General features: G+C 42.0%; 1 protein-coding gene across 1 annotated transcript; it reads left to right on the forward strand.

Annotated features, from left to right (window-relative positions):
* The first annotated feature begins 240 nt into the window (after window positions 1-240).
* LOC122794772 (epidermal growth factor receptor-like) lies at window positions 241-2527 on the forward strand. The gene has a single exon (XM_044063398.1). The coding sequence runs from the start codon at window positions 446-448 to the stop codon at window positions 2435-2437; it is 1992 nt and encodes a 663-aa protein (XP_043919333.1). The 5' UTR covers window positions 241-445; the 3' UTR covers window positions 2438-2527.
* Window positions 2528-14187: the final 11660 nt, after the last annotated feature.

A 14187-nucleotide genomic window follows, 5' to 3' on the forward strand; every position in this document is an offset into this window, starting at 1 on the left:
CTTTGCTTCCTAGTAGTGCATATCTGTTGTTATCTTGTACAGTAATACATAGTCCAAGTTGCTGTCAGCACCTTCTGGTCATCCAGCTCCTTTTCCTGATTTATTTGGCAGCACCTCCTCTGTTACCTCTCCCACTCATTCATTTCCATCATCCTCCCCGCATTAGTTATATTTTCTTTTCCAGTTACCTTCCAACGACCTGAGCCCACAAGGCTGGTTCTGGCATGGATTGGAGTTTTTACGTTGACTGGGAGGAGCGTTGCTGTCCTGCATCTACTCTCTTTAGTACTGCCGAGCCCTGACCAGCTCGGAACTGTGGAAAAACTGTAGGATTACTAAACTTTCTACAAAGCTGTTTTCATGGTTTTTCAGTTGAGTTAGAACAGATTTACTAAACCTTAAGAAACATTTGTGAAGTCATCGGGAAGCTCCCTTCCAATGTGGAATGAGGCAGCAGCGTGAGACCGTTAAAGTGAAACAAGACCCCAAAGTAAAGCCGTGTACAAACGGAGGAATAATGACCCATCCCTGTGCTGCTGTCGTACTCCTGGCGATTGTGTCCGCTGTCAGTGCCCAGGAGAAGGAAGTCTGTCACGGCACTTCCAACAAACTGAGCCTACTGGGATCACCAAAGGAACATTACGGTGCGATCAAACGAATTTTTATGAACTGCAAGGTGATACTGGGCAACCTGGAACTAACACACTTGGAAGAAGGAGTGAATTTATCATTTCTCGAGACCATTGAAGAGGTATCTGGCTATGTCCTGATTGCACTTAACACTGTAGAGGTAATACCTCTTAACAATCTTAAGATCATCAGAGGAGCAAAGCTTTATGACAAATATGCCTTGGTAGTCATACTTAACTATGAAATACAAGGTGAACGTGGTAAAACGCATGGTCTCCAAGAACTGCGTCTCAACAGTCTAGCAGAAATCCTCAACGGGGGTGTAAGTTTTGTCAACAACCCAGTGCTTTGTTACTTAAACACAATCCAGTGGCATGACATTGTGGATTTGACTGCAGAAAAAAGCAAGAGGCCAGAGATGAATCTAAACTTTTCAACAAATGTAGCCAGTTGTCCAGCATGTGACTCAAGCTGCTATAATAACTCATGTTGGGGTCCTGGCCCAGAGAACTGTCAGAAATTGACAAAACTGATCTGTGCTCAGCAGTGTCCTGGCCGCTGCAGGGGACGGGAGCTCAACGACTGCTGCCACGTTCAGTGTGCTGCTGGATGTCGAGGACCACGAGATCACGATTGCCTGTCATGTCGTATGTTTAAGGATGAAGATACCTGCAAGGAATCATGCCCTCCCTTGATGATTTATAATTATCAAACCTTTCAGCTGGATGACAACCCGGGAGGAAAATATAGTTTTGGAGCTACCTGTGTAAAGGCATGTCCATATAACTACGTTGATCACAATGGCTCATGTGTTCGAACCCGTGGTCCAGAACAAAATGAAGTACATGAGAACAATATCAGAAAATGCAAAAAATGTAATGGGCCATGCCCAAAAGACTGCAATGGAATTGGAATGGGTAGTTTGCTAGGAGTTCTATCTATAAACGCATCAAACATTGACACATTTGAAAACTGTACTAAAGTCAATGGAGATATCATCATTTTGCAGACTACATTTACTGGTGACATGCACACAAATACCCTGCCTCTGCAACTTCATAAATTGAATGTTTTTAAAGTACTGAAGGAAATAACAGGATTTCTGATGATTGTGTATTGGCCTGCTAATTTCACTGATCTCAGTATTTTTGAAAATTTAGAAATAATACGAGGTCGGACCCAGCATTTGTGCTATTCTCTTGCCATTTCAAACGTGAACATTTCATCTCTGGGATTACGTTCGCTGAGGGAAATTAGTGATGGTGATGTTTCAATCTCAAGGAATAAAAATCTTTGTTATGCCGATACACTACCATGGAATAAAATTGTAAAGCATTCAAGGCAGAATATGAAGCTTATGAACAATAGTACCCCTCAGTTGTGCAATCGGAACAACCAAGTTTGTCACCCTCAGTGTTCTGACGGATGCTGGGGTCCAGGTTCTAGTCAGTGCCTCTCCTGCCTAAATGTAACGCGAGGCAAGGAATGTGTGGAGCAGTGTAATATCCTTCATGGGGAACCAAGAGAGTTTGAAAAGGATGGTAGATGCCTTCCATGTGATCCTGAGTGCTTACCTCAAAATGGAACCAAGACCTGCAATGGACCTGATTCTGGCAACTGCACTAAATGTGCTCATTATAAAGATGGCCCTCATTGTGTGAGTTCTTGTCCAGCAGGCATTATGGGAGAGAACAACATTCAGATATGGAAGCATGCTGATGAGCACAATGTCTGCCACCTGTGCCATCCCAACTGCACTCAGGGATGTACAGGGCCAGGGCTCGAATCCTGTGAACATACCGGGTAATACATTTGTCTCAATAGTTCGTGTTTGTTCTTTTTACATTTATTCTGCATTAATCAGTCATCATTTCAACAGCATGAAGAACTTGACAAATATGGCAGCTGATAATCTTTAACTAATGCACTAAGAGGCATTGTTCATGATTTGATTTGCATTTCTTGCTGGTATTGTTATGTATTCTAGCCATTATTTAATTATCGCGCCTATTTTTTGCCTTGCTCTTTAACATCTGCAGCTGTTTGTTCTACTCAACAAAAGAGCAGCCCTACCATCTGTGTTTCTTTTTCTTTTTATTATTATTATTATTTCAGTCTGTAACCAAAGTAAAACGTGTGACAAAAATTACTTGGCCATGAGATAGCTAAAAAATATAAAGACATCTTGGATCAGGTAACTGGAAAAAATTAACTGTGGAGTATTTAACACAGAAAGTTTACAAGATCCCCCAAGTACAGTAATTGTATGTAACAGTTCTACATTTTATTAAATGATATATTGCTAAGATTCTAAAGTAATGTGCAGCTTGCAAAAAATTAAACTAGACCATATAGCAGAGAGCTATTATTAAGATTGACAAAGCAAGATGGACACAGGGAAACTGGAGAACTGATTTTATAAAAAAATTGTATTTTTACCATTGTAATAACCACATTGGCTGTACAGTAGAGAGTCGATTATCCAAAACGCCAGTTGTCCAAACATAGTCTTCCAAAGGAAGGTAAGAAAAATCATAAACTCTAAATATGTAAACATTATATGTATTCGCTTGTGCATGTTTTTTGAATTTGTAGCACACTCGTGTTCTTTGTTGTCAGGTGGAATCGATGAATGGTTGGAAAGTGTATTCCCTGCATGCAGAAAGAAACAAAATTTTGGAAGTTTTGTTGTCTGGTTCAATGTATGTTTGATTATACGAACAGTTTGATTATACAAACTACCCTAGGTCCCAATTAGTTTGGATAATCGACTGTACTGTATTACATAATGGGTTTGGGGAAAAGAATGCAGAAACATGCAAGACATTTAGTAAATGTAATGACCTAAAAATATATAAAATGTACTAATACTGCAGCAGTTTCCAGCAGGATATAGAGGTGCACAGGACGAAATATGTGTAATAGACCACTGTCAGGATAAGGTGAAACCAGGGTGCTAGGCCTTCATAAGGTCCCATTCATAGGGGTATGCACAGTTTTGAAGCTGTGTTTCTGTAATTATATAAAGACAGAGAGAATCAGTTTGTAAAATGGCAGTGATAATGAGCATGATACTGGGTCTGTACTGATACCCGGTGAACCATACTCAAAGGGTATCAGTAGTATGTACTTAAGAGAAATGTGAGAGAGATACAGAGAGTAAAATGTATTGTCCAAAAATGTTCACTTCATACTTCATGGCATATGGAAGTTCGTCTGCTTAGCATGAAGTGAAAAACTAGTAATCGAATGAAAAATAATTTCTTTGCATAAAAGGTATCAATTGCTGGCACTGATTTTCTAGGCAAGAGGTTTGCATACTTGCAGAGAAAAAAGGCATAAAGCACTTGATCAACTAGATGTCTCTTTTTAACTAGTGGAATTGATCTGTTACTTCCTATCTGCCACAGCCTTCTATATTGTTTGCTATATCTTTGTAAAGTAAAGGTCATAAAAAATGCAGTACTTGATGTGAAAATGGGAAATTGTTTTAGATATTGATGAACAAAAGCCAAGGGATTCATTTGTCCAAAAACGGACAAAGAAAACAATGTCAGATTACTTTACTGTCGAAAATGGAACTGAATGAGAACTTGGCTATGTTGGCATTACTTTCCTTTACAGCAATTACATAACATTATTTAAAACTGCATTATACAGCTTTGGTTATCTTCATGATAATGATGATTAAAGCATAAATGTATTACAACTTTATATTTACTAATATTTCGAAAAAAAAATTTTTTATATATATTTGTATTATTTGTACTAATTGTATATTCTACTAGAGTACTGACTGTATGTTCTACAAGAGTTATCACATGCCATGTAAATGATCCTCTGTACTACTTATAAATGTTAAGAATTGCTTTGTACTGTTTTAATCTAATATTGTATTGTATCATGGAGCTTTTCTCCCCGGGCCTCCGCTGAAAATGGACCTGTGTCCAGTCGGACTTTCCCGGTTAACAAAAATAAAATAAATAAAAATATTTCACCATGATACTTTCCCCAACAATATTTTTGGTTATATTGTCATCAGATTTTCTCTCTTCTGAAACATTCTGTTCTTCCACTAACCTTTCATTATCTAGTATAGATGAGTCAAACTAAAAATGACCAAATGTTTTGCATCTTCTACACTTAGACTTACAATCTTGTGTGGTATGCCCCATGGCCCTACACTGACATTTTTATTACAGTCTTGCACCTCTCATTCCCTCCAAAAATACATGTTCTAGATTATCCCTAATATATCACTGATCCCCATTTCTGATTCAAAATTATAACGTTTGAAATATGCTGCATTTTTACTTATGCACATCCAGTGTCACTCATGCCTCTCACCTGTCACCAAACATTTCTTTCACCATACTTTTTTAACTTCATGCACTTTATCACAAACAGGCAAGAAACATCTTTAACTCGAGCTCCTTTGTATTGGACATTCCAAACTGTATATTTATTTTCACTTTTAAGTTCTGAAAATATACTCATTCCATAGAACCAATGAGCCCTTTTTCTCCACTTCACTGGTAAATTTTTCAAGTAAAAGTTTCAAAAGTAGCTTCATAAATGTTGCCTGTTGTTAAATATATTAATGCCCTTATGTCCCGTACTTTAACCCCCAAAGGTAATATAATGCTGTCCATAATGTCATACTTTTTTAATACCTCCTTCTGCCAGCCATCAATTCAATGACAGAATTAACAATTTGTTCCTACTTAGGAACACAGGCTTACCTTGCCCTAGTGCCCCCATGAACTGAGAGCTGGCCAAGGACATCAATCATGTGGACTTCAAGGGTTCTCCTCCCAGCCCCAGAACCTCCTAACTCCACAGTGGCAGCTCTGATGGATGCTTAAATTAACAGTCTTCTGAAGGAGTAGCAGGTGAGCTTCCCTATGTGACTGCTTCAGACCTACGCTGCTACACAGTAACAGCATGTCTTTCTAGCTTAGACTCCATGGGCTTCACCACCCAGAGCTCCTACTGGGTGTTGCCCAAGTGGTGTGCCAAGCTGCTTCCTTGCCCCAGAATGGGGGAGCTGAAAACTGCCTCACTCCCATCCTCCATACCCTTCTCCCTCTAGTTCCCATACCCACTAATTGAACACAAGGGGTTCTGAGTTGCTTTATCTGTCTGCACCATGGGGGGGGGGGGGTAATGTTATACTTTTTAATAGCGCCATTATTCTTTGTTTTGATTCTTGCCACCTATCTTCTTTTTTTTGGTTTTGCTGCCCTTGCATCAGTTCTGACTTCTTCTAGCTTCAATCACAGCTTCTTTCTTGCCTTTGTTTAATATTTCTGCATTTGAAAGAGTTTTCTTACTGCTAACAATACCCTGCGACAGGTACATTTAAAACTAGCTTCTTTCCTGGCTAAGCATAGTCCAAGTTGCTGTCAGCACCTTCTGGTCATCCAGCTCCTTTTCCTGATTCATCTGGCAGCACCTCTTCTGTTACCTCTCCCAGCATGCATTCCAACATGGTACTCCAACCTGCTTCCTCATTTTGCTCATCTTGATCCATCATCACCATCAACACAGGAATTCTAGAGTTCCTTCTCCATCTATGTAAACAGAATCTCCTCTCTTACAGAATCTGTTTATGATTATTCAATATTCTGCATCACTTCACTCTCAGCTTGTTGTCTCCTTTCCTCCTACATCCTGGAAAATACTGACCGCAGCTGCCTCCCTCTAGTGCCACCTATTGGCCACAAAAGTAGGGGAAGTTCCCCAGTGACCTGGCCAAATTTCCCATAGTCAGCATGAAGATCACCTCAGTTCTCCCTTGAAAAGAGGACACTGGCCAAGTGGGACTGACCCATTCAACAAAGAGTAAATGAATATGTGAAGACACATTATTCCAAAGATGGGGCATCCTTGGTCCTCTCCTTTTTTAACATTTTCATAAACAATCTTTGCACATCTCAACAAGCATCACTTAAACAATTTGCTGATGATTCATGTCTGATCTCCTCCTCCAACAGCCCACCCCAGACTGTCACCATACATGTCTTTAACTCTGTGAAAAGCTGTCTCTCTGACAATCAACTTCTGCTGAATCCTAAAAAAAAAAAAAAAGAAAAGAAAAAACAAGTTACTTTTATTTCATACCTAAGGGGGAAAAAACTTCAAAATCCTTTCTCTAAACAATACTAACATTGAAGTTGTTTCTCATACTAAACTAGGTACAACAATAGATGATAAAATAAAGTTTGATCACCATGAACAAAACTATATATAAAACTCACAAAAATCTAGAAATGCTTTATAACACTAAGAAATCTGATTAGAACAACGGTAGCCAACACAAATCTTTTAACTTTTCTTCTCTGATCAATTTACAGTCCATTTGAAAATGCAGATTAGAACAATGCAATCAGTCAATGCTACCACAACCATCACTGCTCTGTACTTAAATCATTTACTTACCCCACCACCTAGCATTCACACAACTACTGCTAGCACACAGTTATATACAGCTCTTCCTCCTGCTCAAATATTGACAATATCCTCCAGCACTATCTTCCAAAATGTTCCCTTTGGTCTACTGACAAACAACTACTTGAAATTTATAAAAAAAAAAACAAAAAAAACCCCAAAACAAACAAACAAAAAAAACCCTGGGCCGAATTCACGAAGGCTTGCACGGAGTCTAAGAGTAGTGTAAGACGGCAGACAGGCAATATGTCTGCTGAGCGATTCAGCAATAGCCAGCAGGGGCGTGCATGAGAGCTTCTAAAGCTACTCTTGCACGGACAGTGTTATGGTATGCAAATTACCACATTTGCTGCTGAAAGCTATGCAAATGAGGTAAATTTGCGATCCAGGAAACACTAACCTGTCCGTGGAAGAGTAGTGTTATTTGCAGAAATGTACTCCATTGGTAACGGAGTACTGTTCTGCAAATATCTAAACGGAGCTATGATAGCTCCAAATAAAGGATGCATTTAGTTGAGGAAGCATGCCAATGGCCAAATATAAGGCCATTGGCATTTGCAAATGTTGTAAATCCTTAAAATCCATTTTTTTCCCGATGTTTAAGTGTAGCGCAGTGGCGCGCAAACGTGCTGCTCTTTAAATAAAATGAATAAAAGTGAAAAATAGCCTCAAATGGGCATTTTCACTAAAAAACTTGTTCTGCCATGCAGGTGAATGGCAGGCTGAAAACAACATGGTCACTGAGTAGTGGTTGCTAAGGGTGGGGGGGGAGCTCAGTGTGAGAGATGTAACCAAGCATTTGTAGGCAATCCTATGCAAATGAGGATAAAGATAGTGAATCCCAATTTTCCCCTGCATGTGAGCCATGTCCCTAGAGTGTAAGTGTAGGAGGAGGGGAGTAGTAGAGTAGAAGATAGGTGACATCATGAGGGGGTATGTCTGAAAGACTGTAATCTGATTGGAGCACAATGGCTTGTGTTTGCCCTGAGTTGTTCAGGATTGCAAGAGGCGTGTCTATAGTTGTCCTAGCTGAAAACCAGAAACCAAAGGTGTACGCCGTGGATATATCTGAAATTTTTTGCAAACGGGCACACAGTGTGTGCACGCTTGTTTGCGCAGCGCTGCCCCTTGTGGAAACAGAAAGGAAAAAAGGAAGGAAAAGAAGTAGTAGGAAGTTAACCAAGGAGAGCTAGCAGAGCTGCCAGGTGAAATATATCAGAATCAGCCAATTACACAGGCAGTAGACTACCCCAGCCCAGCCCAGCACTTTAAACTCTGCAAACAGCAGTCTACCCTGTTTTTTTCCCAATAACTCTGCAACACTGCAGTATACAAAGAGTGAAAACTTAAAAAGCTTAAGTCAGACAAAATGTTAGGGGCTGCTATTGCTATCATAAACCAACATGTGCAAGGTGCTGAGGGTGGTGATGTTGTGAATGCTGCTGAGCAACCCACAGTGAGGAGACGGAGAAGAGTGTACAGACCTAGGGTAACCTACTAGGGGCTACATGAGCTGGAGATAGTGGAGCACTATAGAGTGGACAGAGACCTCCTGCAGCAAATTGTTGAGCTGTGCCAACCATGCCTCACACACAGAACCAACAGAGAGGAACCCATCCCAGTGGATATCAAGGTATGTGTTGGCCTACGAATACTAGCTACAGATACCTTCCAGAGACCAACTGGTGATATGATGGGGGTTTCACAGGCATCAGCATCCAGGGTACTGCACCAGTTCCTAGATGCCATGTCAGCACATGTTGGTGAGCATGTATATCTCCCCAATTCCAGTGAGGCATTGGCCAGCAATATGCGTCTTTTCCACCAAATAGCAGAATACCCTGAGGTAGTGGGTGCAATAGACTGCACGCGCATACACATCAAAGCACCACCCGGTGAGCGGGATAGGGTCTACATCAACCGCAAGGGCTTCCCCTCCATCAACTGCCAGGTCGTGTGTGATGCCCAGGGCATAATGATGAATGTGTGTGCTGGCTGCCCTGGAAGCTATCATGATTCCCACATCTGGCATCTGACGCAGCTGTACCAGAGATTTGCCAATGGGGACATCCCTGACGGTCACCTAGTGGGGGATGCTGGATACACACTGGAGCCGTGGCTGATGACACCCATCAGAAATGCACACACACCCGAACAAGAACGCCATAATGAGGTACATGCACAAACAAGAAACATTACTGAGCAAGTGTTTGCGATGCTCAAGTCATGGTTCCGGAACCTGGACACATCTGGTGGAGCCTTGCAGTACTCACCAACTACATGTACCCAAATTGTCATGGTATGTGCCATGCTACACAATATGATCCTGTGAAAACAGCCGCAGCAGGAACAGCATGGGGCAGGGCCAAACAGCCCCCCACCATTGCCAAGGTCTGCACATGCACAGCGTGACTCGGAGGAGGAACAACCTGAACCTGCCCCAGTAGGCAGAAGGAGGCATGCCCAGTATGCCTTGGCCTTGGCAAAGAGGCAACACATAGCACATACACTGACTCAGTAGGAACCCTGGAAATGACACCTCTCTCTGACTTGCACATACAATAAAAGGGATGCCTAACTTGACACTACCTGTTTTCAAACATGTATAGGGAGTGTGCTATGTGTATCTGATATAGGCAGCCCTGCAGCACCACCTAAGGCATGATTGCCCTATTTTAAGCAATATAAAGCAGTGCTAAGCACATTTTACCACTATTTAGCATATTTAAGCACAATTGCGCAGAGCTGCGCACCGAGCAAACTAGCGCAATGTCGGGCAACGTTGGGCAATGTTGGGCAAAGTCAGGCAAAGTCAGGTAAACACGCTCACACCTGCTTTACTGTTCCTTAACCATTCAGGTCTGCCCAGCCGGAAAATAAAAAGCAGTGACAGGGCTCGAACTCAGGATACTGTGCACTATAGTCACAGTACTGAACCACTAAGCCATGACAGCATTTCACTGTCACAGACACAGCAGAACAATTGTAGACTAATGCAAACACAAACAAATGCTGTATCATGCCCTCTGAACTTCCACCCAGGACTATGCAGACAGACAACAGCAGGCCAGGCAGTGTGATGTGGGTTGGGTAGGCTATGAAGTCACAAACTAATATACGTGAAATTGGAAGCTAAGATCTGTAGTACAGTAGTATGCCTCAAGCCAGTACGATAGGCAACAGTACAGACTGAAATGGAGTAGCTGACATAGCAGTGCAGGCCTAGCAAATGTGTATAAGTGTCAGATGATCCCCTCATCCTATGTACACCCACAGTAACAATCAAGTGTGCCCCCCGGGTAGAAATGTACAAATAATAGCTGTTCCCCCCTGTATGTAGAAATATTGATAAGTCTATGCAAAGTGACTCATGGAAGCCCTGCAGGAACAGCATGCTTCCTGTCGATGTACAACACAAAGGTGAGCCCTGAGGTAAAAAACAACTTGATTTTTCATACGCATATAGTATATATGTCCATACTGGGCATGTTCACACACACAAACAAATTTAGCAAATGTCAGTCAGCAACATACTGAAAGGTCATACTGGGCATGCTCACACACCTAAATAAATGAAGCAAATGTCAGGCAACAACATACTGAAAGGTCATACTGGGCATGCTCACACACTTAGGCCATGTCTGAGTACAGCAGTGGGCCACACATTTTTGGCAGTTGCATATGTTTTACCCCAGGAACCTGCCACTATTCACCAATCCTGCCATGTGCACACAGTTATATGAAAACAGACACATATAATATATTGGAACCCTATCATGACCAAACTATGTACCACAAGTACTTAAGTTGTTCACAGAAAGTGAAAAAGCAAAGAAGATCGATAAACCTGCAATCAGTATCATGAATAAACAAAGTGCACTCCAAACATTATCCATCCATGTTCTGGCAAAATAATCTGTGAAGGAGTCCATAGAGAACCATGACACTTTCTTCTGCTATGTCATAAATAGCAATGTGCACTCATATATATCCTGAGTCAGTGCAAATTGTAAATGACTGACATTGCCAACATCCTGTCAGACAGACTCATAATACATACCCCCCTCTCACTGACAAAAGGCTCTATCATCATACCTGGAGATTGTGAAAACCCAGAAATCACATATACAATGGTTAAACAGCACTTTCCAAACCTAAAAACACGGCGTCTATGGGATGGCATGGTTTCCCTAGCTGTGTCATATGTGAACTCCAAAACAAACAGACCCTGCACCTGAACAGTCTGTTGAGACTCACCCTCTGTAAAGGATATGAAACTGTTGAATGCGTTACAGCAACATTTGGCACACTCCATAAGTGTTGGTGTACAACAGACCATGGGAACTATTGTCTTATAAGCCTATTAAGCCTGATCTGCAAGGCCATGGAGTCCATCATGATGGAACTCATAAACAGAGCTATTGTGAGCCTACAAACACCCAACCCTACCAATTTTGGTTTGGTCAGGGGCAGAATATGGTTCCCAAACCTGCTAGACTGTTTTCAAGGCAGTCACCTGGGACATACATCAATGAAATGAGCTACACACGCCCCACATAGACCTTGAAATGCCCTTTTCCAACATCTCAGACACATGTCATATCCACAAAATCAACAACCAGTGCATAAATATGTATGTCATCTGATGGATTGCCAACTAGGGCACAGATAGATCCCACAAGGTAAGAATTGTGGTCTCCTGTTCAACTTGGTAACAACTGCTGTCCCCCATGGCTCAGTCCTGGGACTCCTCCTGTCTGGTGTACACTTTTCAGAAATACAGTCAAACACACGAGGGCTATGTTTAGCAAAGTTTGTGGATGACTGCAAAAAAGTTGTCATAACTGATGTTTGGGAAAACAGAGACATCCTTAAGAAGGGTCTCAGTCAGACATATATGGTGTCAAAATAATGGCCTCGAGCTACAGTCATACAAATACCACATAGGTGCCAACACCCTGAATATGGAGGTGATAATAAGGGATCTATGGACACATGTGGATAGTCATCTCTACTTCCAGAAACATTCACAAAGTGGTTAGAAAATCATGCTATGTATTCCCACAAACTGCCAAGGTCTTTGCATGTTGGTCAAAGGAGGTTCCCTCTACTCATCAGTCATCAGACTCGTCAGAGAGTACCACAACACACTTGCGATGAATCTAACTAGGCACTTTCAGTAGCTGGAAAGACTACTGAAGTACCACAACAAGAGGATTACTAGCCTCAAACAGTTTCCCCATGCAACAAGACTGGATTTAACTCAATCTGTACTCTGTTGCATACTGTCTACTCAGGAGATCTCTGCCCAACAGACAGGCCCATGTCCAATGCAGAACTGATGTACATGCGCTATCTGAAGTAAACCCAAGCTCACTGTACCACATGCTCTAGGGATATCATCATCACAACATTAAATATAACATGTTGGAGGGATACATTACTAACTCACAGACTTCCCTTGCTTTGGAACAGGCTCCCAACTGACATTAAGCCGAGACCCTCGCTGACACTCTTCCAGAGGAGCCTTGATGAGTGTATGTGAAACTGACCTGTCACACCATGGATCACTTCATCAGCTCTACTACACAGAGGCCTAGGGAACTAACTCCATGGGTGGTGATAGCTGCACACTCTGGCCATACTAATATATGCTTTCAGGCAGATAGCCTATTACCTACCTATGCACCTATATATATATATGTAGGGGGAACACAGTATAATAAGCCAAAGATGGATGGGCAGAGATGTGTGTAAGAGGGTGACCATGACAGGGAGCCATCCAAGACTGTCCCACCCAGCACACATCCCAGTGACATGAAAGACATGAGGTGCACATCTCTCCCACTGTACATAACAGCCACCAGTATCTGTAAGCATTACAGTGTATGTGGTCCGTGTGCCTGCTGTACAACATGACTGTACAATGAAGTACACATCTACTATCTGTAGACATGTACCTGTCACATAGGTTCGTAGGTATGTAGTAGACTATCTCCACGAAGGCATATATCAGCCTATGCAAGTTGTGCAGCTTTCACCACACCATTGGTTAGTCTCCCAAGGCCTAGTTCTAATAGTTAGTACCCTATGCCCCTTTCTAGTGGGCCTGCTGATGTGATGCTTGGCATGAATTGTCTGTTTCCCATCCACTCATCAAGGTTCCAATTGAAGAGTATCAGTGAGGGGTTCTGTCTGATGTACATTGGGACTCTGTTCCACAGTAAGGCAAGTGTCTGGGATGGTACTCTATCCCACCAGCATGTTATATTCATCGTTCTGATGAGGTTCATATCCCTGGACTGTGTAGGCCAACTCAATGTTGTTGTCTGTAGATGGAGCATGTTCAACAGTTATGTGTTGGACATGGCTCTGTATGTTAGGCAGAGTGTGCCTCTGAGTAGGCAGTACGCAACGAAGAACAGATGTAGTTTTACCAGTTGTGTTGCATAACACAACTGTTTGAGGTCAGTAATCCTCTTGGTGAGGTACCTATCTGGTCTCTACAGCTGCTGGATATGCTAAGTCGAGTACATCCAAAATGGTGCACTGTACTCAATAATGGGTCTGATGATGTAAGAGTAGAGTGCCAACACTACTTCTTTGGATCCTGATGCAAACCCTTTGTTGATTAGGTGGGCCACATAGGATCTCCCAATCACTTTGGCAACATGGTTGTCAAAGGAAAGATGACTATCTACTTGTGTCCCCAGATCCCTTATCACCTTGTCATTTTTAAGGGGGTAACACCTATGTGGTAGTTTGTGGGTATTTTGTTTTCAACAAAGAGGATCACTATGCATTCCTCCACAGTGAGCTTGAGGCCATGATTCTGACACCACAAATCTGTCTCATAGAGTTCCTTCTGGAGAATATGTCTATCTTCCGGGGACTCTATTATGGCAAACACTTTACAGTTCCCAGTAAACTTAGTCAACCACAACCCTCCTGTGTTGGCATGTACATTTGAGAAGTCTATACCAAAAAGGAGAGACCCCATTACTGAACCCTGGGGGACACCTGTCGTTACCGGTGTAGAGTCAGACATGTAGCCAGCAACTCTTAATGTGTGGGATCTATCTGTGAGCCAGTTTGCAATCCATCTTG

The sequence above is a fragment of the Protopterus annectens genome, chromosome 2.part1, assembly GCF_019279795.1.
Source record: "Protopterus annectens isolate FY-2018-M chromosome 2.part1, PAN1.0, whole genome shotgun sequence".
Lineage (NCBI taxonomy): Eukaryota > Metazoa > Chordata > Ceratodontiformes > Protopteridae > Protopterus > Protopterus annectens.

What these genes read in the sequence shown, in the direction of transcription:
- LOC122794772 (XM_044063398.1), top strand. Translation starts at nt 446, where the DNA reads ATGAGGCAGCAGCGTGAGACCGTTAAAGTGAAACAAGACCCCAAAGTA.